Consider the following 14,696-nt stretch of genomic DNA (forward strand, 5'->3'; position numbering starts at 1 on the left):
ACACAACATGTACAACCATATATGTAACTCATATGTAACTCCACATCATGTACAACCACAAGAATGGGAAGTTATACTCCACGTATGCATGATATGTCAAAATACATTCTACTGTCATGTATAACTAAAAACAAACAAAAAAGTAAAGTGATCCCGTCTTCCCTCCCTCTTCCTCTCCCCTTCTCCCTTCCTTTCCCTCTTCCTCTCCTCCTTTTTCCCTCTCTGTCATATCTCAACCATAGACCACAGTGTGTCTGTATTATGAATTTTAAATTGCCTTTATTTTATGTATCATTATCTTTGATTGATGAGATATTCACCAAAATAAAGAACTGCCTTTCAGTGACATAAAGTATACAAGGGACAGTATAATTGATACTTAACATATATAGCTTTAGGTTATTATCTGTCTGCTAGAACTAGCCTTAGCCTTGGGAAATATCTAAGGATATTCAAAGCCATTAGATTTATTGAGTCTGGTGGAGAATAATAAATGCCTATTCTAGTAGATACTAAATCTCTTGAATTTTTCTTTGTACCTTTTGTCCTAAGTCATAAAAACTGAGTTTTCCACATCTTCATTTCTCAAATCCCTTATATGTGTTTTCATTGTCTTAACCTCTGCTTTCAGGTAGTGATATAACAGCAAATTTTCAAAAGCATATAATTCAGGACATACTGAATTTTCATTTTGAGTGGCCTTAGTATTTTTCCCTCTTTGGTGAGGGTTATGCATTTCCTTGTAAATCAACAGCCCCATCAGTGAACAAGCAGGTTCTCACATAGAGACCATGGGACATATTTGAACAATTTCACCCCCTCCCACACACATATACATAAAGAATGTTCTTTCAGCATTAGTTGGCTGTTTGAGGTTGACACATGTACATACACAAATATATCAACATTTATCTCTTAAGATATACCACAATGATGTAATTTTTCATTGTTCTATGTACCATGTTGGCTTTATAAAATACATAAATACCCCTTTTCTGATTTTATGTGAAAGAAGGCAATAGGACAACATTTAAACTTCTTGCTCTCTGCATATGTGTGCTGATGCATGTACCTAAAGAGTCTATAAAATGGTACATGTCTGTTATCCTGAGACCAAAGATGACTTTTTGCTTTTTTTTTGAAAAGCATCCAATGGCATTTCATGATTTGTGAGGGGAAACATTCATGGACTAAATATGTATGAACCTACAGTGAGCACTCTTAGGGAGTTTTCTTAGGGTGACCCTACCTTTGTGCAGTTGTAATAGCCTACCTATTAAGTGTACCTTTCTCTGATGTTAATGCGACAGAGAGTACCTTCTCCTGGGGCAGCTCATTAGATAAAGCACCTTAAAGATTGTGTTTTCTTTTCTTCTTACAGGCAAAGATTACTGCAAAGTAATATTTCCATATGAGGCACAGAATGACGATGAATTGACAATCAAAGAAGGAGATATAGTAACTCTCATCAATAAGGTAAATGCCTTCTAAACTGTGGAGTGCTTTGATGTGTCCATGGGATAGTACAAACTTTTGCTTTAGTCTTTGAAACTCCTAGTTTTTATGCCTGAACTTGTGAGGTAGAATTCATATTTTTCCTTTTGATCAGGTTAAGTCCAGGTGAATGAATGAACTTGAGAATCAAATAGATTTCTCTTTGCCTTAGGACCAGTTGTAGATTTGTGTGGCCCTGCATAAAAAGTCTGTCCCAGAAGGAATAGCTCAGAAAGAAACCTGCTTGGCTACAGGTTCTGCCTTCTACAGCAGCTGGGCTGCAAAGCTCCCTGTCGTGAGGGACCCAAGAGGGGCTTTAAAAAGACTGGTCATGCCTCGCAGGCAGAAAACACTTAAAGAATGTTTGCTTTTCAGATCAAAGACAGGTAGAGTGCCTGAGAGAATTTTGCTTGTCTTGTTTGGGCTAAGAAGGTTGGACAATTTTATTATCATTACAGTCAGAGCCCTGTAAACATCAGGAGAGCTATAAAATCCGTGGGAAGCCATGCGGTTTGCCAGGTCTTGACCACATACCATTTCTGTATTTGTGCAGTGCTCCTCACCAAGTCGCTAGTTGAGTTATATTACTCAAGTGATTCCTAGAACGTTTCAGTCTTTTTTCTGAAGTGCAGAGTTTTTACGATGGTCAGTGGGATTTGCCTTTATGATTAAGGGCAACTACTTACTAGGAAATAGCTTTGGAGATTGTGTTTGAAGAGCCTAATCCAAAAATGCCAGGGAACCAAGGACCCCAGAGGTTAAGTAGCTTGCCAAAGGTCAGGTGTATTTTAGGGAAAGAGCTGGTCCTTTCAAGGACTCCATATCAAAGTGGTATGCTAAATAACACTAGAACTATGCAGACATCTATCTGGAATAGGGAATTATTCCATTTTGCAGATCACCCAAAAACTCATCCATCTTTTTACCTGTGAAATATTCTCCCCTTAAGTTATTTCAGTATAGCTCTGTGGGTGTTGAATGTGGCAGGAGGAAATGAGAGGAGGGGAAAGATGCTTCCCTTGCTGTTAGCTCCTTTCTACAAGCAAGGCAGGAGCGTTTCTTCCCTTTTTTTTACCACCCCTCCCCTCATCCTTATGCTGGCCTCCTTCAGGCTGCTCTCATATGCATTGTGCATTCCTATTTTTAATCAGACCTGTAATCAGACAAACAGGATAAGGAAGTTGTTAAACAGGCATGAAGCATAATACAAATGTTTTAATAATTAGCACCAATAAGTGATTTTAGTAATACAGGGAAAGGACTAGAGTGTCCCCCGCCTCAAATGATAAAGCAACCAGAGATTTAAATAGCTGCCATTTTTGCAGGCAAGTGGGACTCACTGCTCTGCTTTTTGTTTTGTTTTTAGTGGAGAGGGCAGTCGCCCCCTGCATTTTGTACCAGAGATCGAACCCAGAGGCACTTATCCACTGAGCTACATCCCAGCCCTTTTAATATTTTATTTAGAGACAGGGTCTCACTAAGTTGCTGAGGCTGGCTTTGAACTCACAATTTTCCTGTCTCAGCCTCCCAAGCTGCTGAGACCCGGGCCCATCCTTCTCTTTTTTGTTCTTTTTAATTGTAAACCTGTTGTACCCATAATATTTAATAAGGTTTGAGAAAAGAAAAAAAAACACCATGGTTGGTCTCTTTACCTGAACATGTTGACTTCCACCTTAACACATCATACCCCAGTCCTTGCAACTTGAGTATGTGTCATGATGAGAACATAATTCATCTTTTTTTTTTCTATTTTTGGTACCAGGGATTGAACCCAGGGGCGCTTAACCACTGAGCCACATCCCTAGCCCTTTTTTATATTTGTTTAAAGACAGGGTCTCACTGAGTTGCTTAGGGCCTCGCTAAATTGCTGAGGCTGGCTTTGAACTTGCCATCCTCCTGCCTCATCCTCCTGAGCTGCTGGGATTACAGGCATGCATCACCACACCTGATGAGAACATATTCATCTTGACGATTTTGTGTTAAATTAACCTCTCAGTCTAAGATCCAGTCTGGTAAAAGGAATCTGATTTTTCCAAAGACCTTGTGGGGAATGTTGACCAGTCCCAGTCACCCAATAGGGAAACATGAATAGGCCAGAGTGGCAGGCTGCTTTCAAGTGTATCCAGAGGGCTTGCCTCTCAAGTGCTAAGGCCCTGGGTTCAATTCCCAGTACCGCAAAAAAAAAAAAAAAAAAAAAAAAAAATATATATATATATATATCCAGAGGGTTGCATGCCATTCCTCTACTTTCATTGATTATATTTAATGTATTCAGAAGCAGCTTGATATTACATTTGCAAAATGTGCTGCCATCATCTCCGCTGTACACTTAGTCCATTGACCTGTTTTGCACACTGATCATAAAGTGCATGTATTGTTTTGACACTTGGTCCCCTGGTCCCACACTGTCCCTCCCTCAAGCTATTAACCTGTGTCCCTGCCCTTGGGCCCAATGAGCAGGGGTCTAGCCTCCTCTGCACCTGTCCAGAGGAGTGCCTAGAGTGGTGACAGATTCTTTTCCCAACGCCATCATCCTCTGTCTTCTTCATCCCTAGCACCCAGCCCCTTCTTCTTGTCATCCCATAACAATACTGTGCTTACATGACCTCTGTGTACCAACCAGTCTTGGGTAGTTTCTCTTTCCTTTTTGGAAAAATCAAGACAATAATTGCTGACATTCCTTTCCTCAGGCATTCTGCCACAGTTTCTTTCTGGCCTTGGTCCTTGTGACTATTCTGCAGGAACCTTCTATGTGTCCCCATCCTGCTCTTGTGTCCTCACGAATCCAATCCTAAGCACATGTGTTCCTGCTGCCTGAGATGTCCTCTGCCTACCCACTGAACTGTGTCTTTGAAAGCTAATAACAGCCAATCTTAACTCATGTGCTCAAGCCCATTATGAGCTAATTTAACAAAAATCCCTTGTGCTCTAACATTTTGTTTTTATTATTATTTTATATGATCTTCTGGGAAATCAGGTCTCTTGCTGTACTATACTAGTGCAGATTTTATTTTCATTCCCATAAAGTTCTCCCCATCCTTGAGCTAACATTCTAGTTTGTTGGAAGCAGCATGTTAAGATAACAAGTTATGTAGGCTATCAGCTCAGAGAAACCAGGATTTGAATCCCACCTCCATAGTTCCTGGCTGTGTATCTTTGGGCATGCACTTAACCCCCTGAGCCTCAGTGTCCTCAACCATAATGTGAGAGACACAAAGCTGACCTCACAGGGCTGCTGTGGGGATTTGCTAAGATACTGTGTATAAAACACATCTTTCAGGAAGGATTCTGTCAGTGGTACCACAATCCTAAGAATTGTTACCTCAACTTCAGCTGGTATTTCTTGGACTTCAGAGATGGGAATCAAGGGCTCTTGTGTCTAGGGTTAGCTGCTAGGATTGGAATGCTATAACATTAAGTAGGTAAGAATGGTTGAGGGAGAGGGAGAAAGAGGGAAGAAATCCACCTAAAATAATTAAGAATTCACAGTGGGTACTATTTTAGCAGGAATTTGGAAGGAAAACATGCCCTAAATATTTAGCATGCTGAAATCTGTAAAAATGGAGTCTGAGCCTATAAAACCCTGGTGACATTGTAGAAAATGCTTAACCTCTTCCTCTAAGTTCAGGAGTCACCCAGAAGTTAATCTAGATGATTATATACTATTATAAATATATTCACCCTGCTTTGTTCAATACGCATTTTTTGTGGTACTGGGGATTGAATCCAGGGGTGCTCTGCCACTGAGCTACATCCCCAGCCCTTTTTATTTTTTATTTTAAGAGAGGGTCTCACTAAGTTTCTGAGGCTTTCCTACAACTTGTAATCCTCTTGCCTCAGCCCCCTGAGTAACCTGAATTGATGTTCTCTAAATTTAATTTAATTTGCTCTGAGATTCTCTATTGGCCCTGAATTCTGCTGATACTGCCTTTTGTAGTCAGTTGAGGTGGGTTTCCCTTTGCCCTGCTTTTTTGTGCTATGACAGGAGTCACAGAGCAGGCATTGCCCTCATTTTCAGCCCTAGATTGTCAGTTCATGTGGCTTTCTAGAAAATGAGTCAGACACCTTTAGTGGGTGTCTATAAGCCCTCTATGGTTCCTGAAATAATGTGCAAAGACCTGAACTATTTGTGTGTGTCCCTGAAAACTAGGATGAGATGTGGCAAGCTGAAGATTTGTTTTTTAGTTTATTTATAAAGAATTCTTGTGGATTTGGGAACATTTCCACTTGTGCAGAGCACACCTGTGTTTAGCTTTTATTTCCAGTCACTCAAAAATAGCTCCTGCGTCTGTGTTCCTGCCACCCCCATCCCTGCCTTCCTGACTTGTGCTCAGAGCATGTTTGGGAAAGTTCAGAAGCCCTGGGTCTGGTTTCCAATTAGAGAAGATCCCCGGAGAAGACTGAGGGTTGCTTGGTGGGAGCCAGGTCAGGGCCCAGCTGTAAGAGTGTCAGCCTTTGGAGGGTGTACTTAGTGTGACCCTTGCTGCTTGGGGGCAGAATGAGCCCGGATGTGGAAAGGTCATGTACCTTCTCTTGGCCAATAGCCTCCTGGCCTCAGAGCATTGGCCCTTTCTTTATGGTCCTCTCTAACCAGGAGGAAGGGCTTCCTGCTGGCCCCTTTGTAAACAAAGATCTTTAGGTCTTGCTTATAAACTTGTCTTCCCTGCTTAGCTGTGTCTTTGACCCTTAAAGTAATGCACTATCCCTATATCTTCCTTGTTATATGCCTGTTTAACAACATCAGGATCAGTTCTTAGAAAGATTATAGTATTGAATAAAATCATGGAGTGATGGAGGTGGAAGGAAGGGGATTGAGATGACATAACCTACCACCAATGTTCATGGAAGGGAAACAAATAGATATACCCTAAGGAAGGAGTGGGACCCAGAGAGTTACTAAAGATAGTTAGCAACACCTCTAATAGTCATCTTTCTTTTGACCATAAGGATTATACATTGGAGATTACAGGCAGCAATTTTAATTTGTACCCGGTTCTCTTCCCCTCTCAATGTTCATGCATGCATGCATTCATCCATTCATTCATTTACTTATTCCCTGGAAAAGGTTTATGATATGCTAGGAGCTATGCTGGATGCTAGGGATGGAATGGAAAAACAAAAACTGCAAACGGAGAGGATTGCCTTTTACTGGTTCCAAATATTTGGAGTTTGACATGCTATGGGGGCAGAGTAGAACTGCATGCTGAAACTCACCCAGCTTCTTTCATCTCTACCTCAACATGTTTTCCTCCCTCTTTTCCCAGATAATGGCTGAGCATTTAACTGAATACTACCTAGATCTACCTGAAGGACCATGGCTTCCCAGTGCAGGATTCTGGGTGCTGTTAGCACAGCCCAGATCCCTTGGCACCATTCCTTTCTCCTCACAAGTGTCTCAGAAGCTTTTCCTCACAGCAGTGCTAGGGGTCACATGGGACCATGAGCACTCTTTCCAGATCACAAAGGAGCAACAGAGATCCAGAGCAAAGAAATAGCTCTCCCAAGGGACTCCCAGCTAGTCAGTGGCAAAGCCAGGACAGAGGTCTCCTGACTCCTTGTTGTGTGCTCTCGGGACTTGAGAGCTGGGCAGGATGGTAACTATGGGTAGAATATTTCCTGTGAGGCAGCTGGATATTTGTAGTAGGTGGGGCTCAGTCACTCCCAGAGGTGACTCTTATCCACTCTTTGAGACTCGCTTTTTGTTGTTGGATATCCAGAGCAAGTGTTGGTGGAGTTTCCTTTCTAAACAAGTGACATTATCATTATTACTTGTAAGAACAACATTAGCGTACCATTACCCCCATCCATTTGTTTCAGTCTTGCATTTTGAATTTCATGTTTCTGCTCTTTTTTATTGTTTTTTTAGTTATACATGGCAGTAGAATCCATTTTTTAAAATATTTTTAGATGTCAATAGATCTTTATTTTATTCATTTATTTATATGCAATGCTGAGAATCAAACCCAGTGCCTCACACATGCTAGGCAAGTGCTCTACCACTGGGCCACAACCCCAGCCCTAGAATCCATTTTGACATAATTATAAAAGCATGCAATATATCTTGTTCTGATTCAGCCCCCAGTATCTCTGTTTCTGCTCTTATAGAGTTAGGACATCACTGTAATACTTTCTCCATCATCCATGACTTTCTGATCCCAGAAATGAAATGATACCCAATGAAAAGAAAATGACAAGCCCAGCCTAGGGCTCAGGGCAGTTCTTTTTGTGCCTGAAGTCCCCCTCTCCCACTGCTGTTTTCCACTTTCTTTACATGTTGAGCGTATTTTACTTTCTTCTTTTCTTCAAGACCCAGGTATCACTTAGCTTTCTGCTTGCTGTTCCTATGACAAAAAAAAAGAAAGGCAGGAGTCCTGAGCTACTTCCTAAGTCCTATGAACATATGTTCTTTTATTTATTCTCATGTTTACTTTCCCCTTCATGCCTCCTTCTCATCAATTCATTGATTCATTGAAACATTTATGAGAAAAATTCTTCAAACTTCCTTGCTTCCCACCCCACAAGGAGTAAGGTTGTGGAGTTTCTCCACAGAGAGAAATGACTTTGGGCATCTCAAGAAAGATCCTTAGCTTGGCATAAGAAAGCCAATTGGCTAGTTAGATTGCTGGCCTTGACCCCTTCTCTCTGAACTGCTGAAGCTTTTAGCAGAGCTAAAATGCTGGGATTAAGTGGTTTCAAGGGTGAGGAGTAAATTAGCAGGTGTCACCCTGAATATGATGACATGCTGACAGACCCATTAGAAGAATATGTTTTATGAGTGAATGAAAAACTTAAGCACAGGTCTGGGATCATCTGGGTTTGTACACATTTGAAAAATGTCAGTGTTCAGCAAATGAATCATTTATGTCATAGAATGTATTTCCTGCAGTATGGCCTGTCTTGTTAGACTGCATATATCCTTATTCAGGAAGGAAGTCACAATACATTTCCTCCTCAGGGCATTAGAAGCCCAAGGAATTACAGTTTACTACTGGTTTGTCTTCCTCTTAAAAGCAGTCAAGATACTGGGGTGGGTGAGAAGAATCATGATATCCTAAGTGCATTTGATTAGAACTCTTCCTAACCAAGCTTGTTTACTCTCACAAAAAATTAGATGAAGATGGTAAATATAGGGCCTGGGGTAGGAGGAAATTTCTTTTTACTGTACCAGTAGATAGTCAAAACAATGCCATCCCAAAATTGTGATGCTCATTATTGAAGATTTTTCCTTTGGATCATGGACAGATGAGCTGCAATTGATGCAAAGTTCATGTGCCTCCACAAATTACATGACACTGTCTAAAGGGACTGTTCTATATTTGTTCAGTCTTAATTGTCTTATTACTCCAGAGTGCTATACTTAAGTAGCAGGACATCGGTAATCTTTGCGACAGCATCTTGAAACACACCCCTGCCCCTAGCCCCGCAACACACAGAAAATTCTGCAGGTATCCTAAGGAATCGGAGAAACTCTCCTTTTTTGTTTTCTATTTCCAACCTTTCTATTTGTATTACCCTGAGAGAGGTGTTGTGAGGTTTAGCTGAGATGTGTGGCTGAAAGTGCTCTAGAAACATCAAAGTTGAATCATAGTTACTGCTGTGATGTTATTATAAGAAGAAGAAAAATCTAAATACCTGGTGACTTAATGTTCTTTCTTGGTGTATTGAACTGTCCTTAAATTAAGGTCAATTAAATTTTCCTGAAATTCTTCTTCATTATTTATTTCAACTTTTCTTAGGATAAAAGTCATTTGTTATAGTTGTATGGCCCCTCTTATTAAGTATCTCAAAGCTCTTTACATTCCCAAACATATTTTATTAAAACATATAGTTTCTGACATTGAAAGTGAAATGTATTAAAATTTTAAAATACTTACTCTTGGAATAAAAACAAAAACAAAAAACATAAGTACAATTAAAATTCAAAATTACCCATGACATTACTATCTTCACATACCTTAATATTTTAGCAGTTATTCTCCCAGATTTTTTCCATACATGCACATAACTACAGTTTAAAATAAAAATAAGATCATATTATTCACCCTTATTATCCAAAATATATCATGATTATTTTTGGCAACATACTAACAAGTCCTTAGTATCCTATGTATGGAGGGAATATTATGATCTTTTTTATATTTAGCCTGTTTCCAGTTTTTCTCTATTTTAGACCGTGTTCCACATAATCATCACCTGGCTCATGAGTCTTGGTGCCCATAATTATTTCTGTTACACTTTACTAGTCGTGTAACCTTGATCAGATTGCTCATCATTCTGTGCCTTAGTTTCCACATCTGTGAAATGGGGATAATAATAACACCTACCTCTTGGTGTTGTAAAGATTAAATGAGTTAAATCAGGTGTTATGGTTTGAATGTGCCCCTCAAAGTTCACATGTGGGAAACTTAATTTCCAATGCAACAATTTTGGGATGTGGGACCTTTAAGAAATAATTAGATCAGAAGGGCTCTGCCCTCACAGATGGATTACCACTGTTATCATGGGAATGGGTTCATTATTGCCAGAGTATGTTCTAGCAATCCTGAAAGGATGAGTTTGACCCCTTTCCCCTTTCTCTTATGCATGCTCTCTTCTCTTTTTACCTTCCACCATGGAGTGATACAGACACAGGCCTCTTGACCTTGGAAGCCTCTAGAACTACAAGAAACAAATCTGTTCTTTGTAAATTACCCAATCTCATATATTCTATTATAGCAGCACAAAACAGACTAAGATAATAGGTAAAGCACTTAGAAAACCTGGTTCATAGTAAGTGCTATATAAATGTTAACTGTTGTTATTATTTCCTGAAGATAAATTGCCAAGTGTAACACTGCATCACTGCATTTTGAGGGCATTTAAATGAATTCTAAAAGACTGTGCCAATAAATTATATGGAAATGTCTTTCCCTACCCTTTTCATCCTGAATATTATCCTTCTTTTTAGTCTTTATTAATATGATTTAACCTCTGCTAATTCTGCATTTTAGAAATAACCAAATTTGAAAAATTAACACATCATTTTCCAATTGATTTTTATAAAAATATCCCATATTCATGTCATTAACCTGTCATTCTTTATATTACAAATATTTTTTCTTAAGTTTATGACTCAGAGATATTCAAGAAAAAAATCCATTAAAATAAATACCTTTTAGCCTCAAAATTTCTTCATTTTATAGTTAACTCTATAGTACAGCAAGATTCATCCTTTTAAGAATAGTTTTACTTAGGCTTTTTATTTTAGTCCTCGTTGGAAAGGGTAGCCGGCTATTAAATGCATTCCTTTTCTGCCTTCCTCAGGGCTTTCAGAGGTTCTATTTAAAGCTTCTGTCCTTTCAGTATTTTTTATAGTGGCATTGAGAGAGCCCTGAGGTTCTGCATGGATGCTTATAAGGATCCTCATATCCTAAACTACTTTTGTAAAGGGTCAGAAAGCAAATGTATTTTAGGGTTTGTGGACCATTCAGTCTTGGTCACAGCTACTACTCTGCAATTGTAGAAGGAAAAAAGCGATAGAAGTAGATTCATGGACATGGTTGAATTTCAATAAAACTTTATTTATGGATGCTTAATTTTTTTAATTGTAGATGGACACAATACCTTTATTTAGTTATTTATATTTATTTATTTTGGTACTGGGGATTGAACTCAGAGTCACTCGACCACTGAGCCATATCCTCAACCCTATTTTGTACTTTATTTAGAGTCAGGGTCTCACTGACTTGCTTAGTGCCTCACTTTTGCTGAGCCTGGCTTTGAACTTGCAATCCTCCTGCCTCAGCCTCCTAAGCTGCTGGGATTGCAGGAATGTGCCACCATGCCCAGCCTATTTATTTATTTTTATTTGATGCTGAGGGTCGAACCCAGTGACTCACATGTGCTAGACAATTGCTCTACCCCTGAGCTACAACCCCAGTCCTGGATGCTTAAATTTGAATATCATGAAATTTTCATATTCCTTGAAATATTCTTCTTCTGATTTTTTAGAAAACCTATTCTTAGCTTTTGGCCCATTGGCTATAGTTTGCTGACCCCTGAAATAAAAATATCTGGAAACAGACCATAAAAATCCAGCCAATTAATTTTCAGTGAAAGTGCAAAGGCATGCTGGGCACAGTCACCTGTAATCCCAGTGACCCAGGAGACTGAGACAGGAGGATCACAAGTTTCACACCAGACTGGGCAACTTAGTGAGACCCTGTCTTAAAGTAAAAAGGGCTGGGAATGTGCCTCAGTGGTAGAGCATCCCTGGGTTCAATCCCCAGTCCAAAAAAAGTGCAAAGACCATTTAAGAGAAAAAAGATAATATTTTCAAGAAATGGTATTGGTATAATTGGACATAGGTAGGCAAAAATTGAACTCCAATCTAAACCTAACACATTATGCAAAAAATAACTCAAAATATACCATAGATCTATGTGAAAACACAAAACATAAAAAGTTATTTATGAAAACATACAAGAAAAGTGTTGTTATACTTGATACTAAAAGCACAGTCCATAAAAAAAAAAAAACTGTAAATTGGACTTGAGCAAAATTTAAAACTTTTGTTCTGCAAAAACACTATTAAAAGAATGTTGTTGGCAACCAGGTGAGGATGTGCACACTCGGAAGGCTGAGGCAGGAGGATCAAGAGTTCAAAGCCAGCAACAGCAAGGCACTAAGCAACTCAGTGAGACCCTGTCTCTAAATAAAAATACAAAATAGGGCTGGGAATGTGGCTCAGTGGTCAAGTGCCCCTGAGTTCAATCCCTGGTACCCCAAAATAAAAAGAATGTTATTGTCCAGCCTGTTTTCCACAAGTTCATCTGAGCCCCAGTATTCAGTTAGTTATTGCCTGATAAGTAATTGCATGAATTTCAAGGCCCTTGGTTTTGGTCTGAGTCTTTCTGAAAATACCTTTTATAATATAAGGCCAGGGATCTCCTATATTGGAGGCTTTCCTTGTCTCTGTGAATCTTGTCCTCCAGAGCCATGGACAGATGTAGCCATAGTCTACTGATCTGACCTGGACTCAGCTGAGCAGCCTGAGGGCCTGGATTTGGCCTGAAAAGTAAATTTTTCACTCACTGCCCTGGCCTAGAAGCGAAATTGGCTAGGTATAGATAAATAGGCCCCAAACAAAATTTTAGGCCAAGAAATAAGTTTTCCTAATGAAGAAACTTCTTAAAAGAATATAGGTTTATCCTGGTGAAGAATGGAAGTAGAAGCTCGAAAATTACTAATAGCTTCTGCAGCTGTCTCAGGTTTTTTTTTTTATTGCAGATGGGCACAATACCTTTATGTTACTTATTTTTATGCAGTGCTGGGATTGAACCCAGGGCCTTGTGCATGCCAGGCAAGCACTCTACCAACTGAGCTATATCTCCAGCCCTGTCTTGGGTATTCTTGATCTTCAAAATGAGCATGGTTGTGCCCTTCACCTCTTATGTGTCCCCAGCCATTATCTGTGAAATGAAGATTACCACCTCCTCCCCCTTCACTCTTTGTATCTCTTAGAGGTGGTATAAGAGCTAAGGAAAAAAAATCTCTGAAAACATAATTAAAGATGCTCTATGAATGCCACTATCTTTATCAATGAAGCAAAATGATGTTCTGTCATCCCTACTATCCTTTTAATGGAAGAAAAGCACGTATTTGGATGCAGAGTCTACACAGTTCTCTAATCATAAAGTGAAAATGAGAAAACAGCTACAGGATGCATGTCCTTGAGAAGTAAAATGTACATTTAGCCATGTGCTGTGGATGAACCAAAGGTGCCATTAGAAAGAGCTTTTAAGCTTTAGCATGGAGTGGTCATCTCGGTGTAAATGACCTAGCAAGGAGAAAATAGGGAGTTTCTGTGAAAACATGTTGTAACATAAGTTCAAATATTTGATTATGTTTGAATGGACAGAAAAAAATGTAAAAGTGCTACCTTAATGATTTGCTTTCTGTGTATGACTTCTGTGTCTTCAGATGCAGTTAATGTTTCTTGTGCTTGAAGCCAGATTACAAGGACATCAGAAAACCCCTGTCTTATATAAGTATCTCCTTTTCATATGATTACTGACTTTTGACGTGGGTTTATAGAAGGAGAAAGTCTTTCATTCTGCTATTAGAAAAAAGTCTAAAACATACTTTTTCTGAGAAGACTTAAGACTGCATATGCCACAAATGAAGTTGAGAAGCCATTCTAATATATTCGTGTGTACAAACTTTATAGCCATGCCCCAGAAGTCCAGGAAATACCCAATGTAAATGGTGACCCTGGAGTTGGGCCACCATGATTGCTAGTTTCTGAAGAGGCTCCAGACAGAAGCATCTTTTTCAAGAGGGAAACTGATTGAACATAGAGGCCTTTGGGGCTTCTGTCCTTGGTTGTCTTCTATCGAGTGTACCCATCCCCCATTCCCATCACCCAGGCCTTCCTGATTCTGGCCTCTGACTCTCTTAGTGACTGTGGGAGCTCTGGTCTTTGTATGGAGACTGAGGTTTGGTTTAAGCTTTTTTTCCTCATTTCTTAGTGACATCTGGACTCACAAGTTTTTTTCTGTAGCATTTCTTAACCTGTGTGTTGTAAGTGGGTTGGTTATAGGAGTGTAGGAAAGTGACCCCCTCAGTGTCCCAGAGTAGATGGGAAGGGCCTTAGGTGATTGGAACTCCATGTGGGATGATGACCTCTAATATCTGTGGCATGTAGTAGAATAAAATATTATTAATAAAATAATATTAATTGTTTTAGTCAGCTTTTTGTTGCTGTGACTAAAAGATCTGACCAGAAAATAATTTTAGAAGAAAAAGTTTATTTGAGGGCTCACGGTTTCAGAGGTCTCCTTCCAAAGACAGCAGTCTCCATTCTAGGGGCTCAAGATGAGGCATAATATCATGGCAGAGTATATGGCAAAGGGAAGCAGCTCACATGAAGATCAGAAAGCATAGAGATACTCTACTCTCCAGATACAAAATATATACTCAGAAGCCACATCCCCAATTCCCACCTCCTCCAGTCATACCCTACCAGTGCAGTTACTACTCAGTTAACCCAATCAGGGGATTGATTCACTGATTGGGTTAAGACTCTCACAACCCAATCATTTCTCCTGTGAACCTTCTGGTATTGTCTCATGTGAGCTTTTGGGGGATACCTTACACCCAAACCATACATCAATTAATAAAATATTTTATATCAGTGCCATTTTCTGAAAAAGATTGAGTGG

General features: G+C 39.5%; 1 protein-coding gene across 8 annotated transcripts in view; it reads left to right on the forward strand.

Moving 5' to 3' along the window:
• SH3KBP1 (SH3 domain containing kinase binding protein 1) overlaps positions 1-14,696 on the forward strand; it is a 336,822-nt gene that overhangs the window by 241,140 nt on the left and 80,986 nt on the right. For all 8 annotated transcript variants that reach the window (XM_079122896.1, XM_079122898.1, XM_079122902.1 and 5 more), the window contains one exon: positions 1,382-1,476. In XM_079122896.1, coding sequence (XP_078979022.1) covers positions 1,382-1,476 — 95 coding nt within the window. The remainder of the gene's footprint in view (positions 1-1,381; positions 1,477-14,696) is intronic.

This window comes from Sciurus vulgaris, assembly GCF_902686455.1.
Source record: "Sciurus vulgaris genome assembly, chromosome: X".
Lineage (NCBI taxonomy): Eukaryota > Metazoa > Chordata > Mammalia > Rodentia > Sciuridae > Sciurus > Sciurus vulgaris.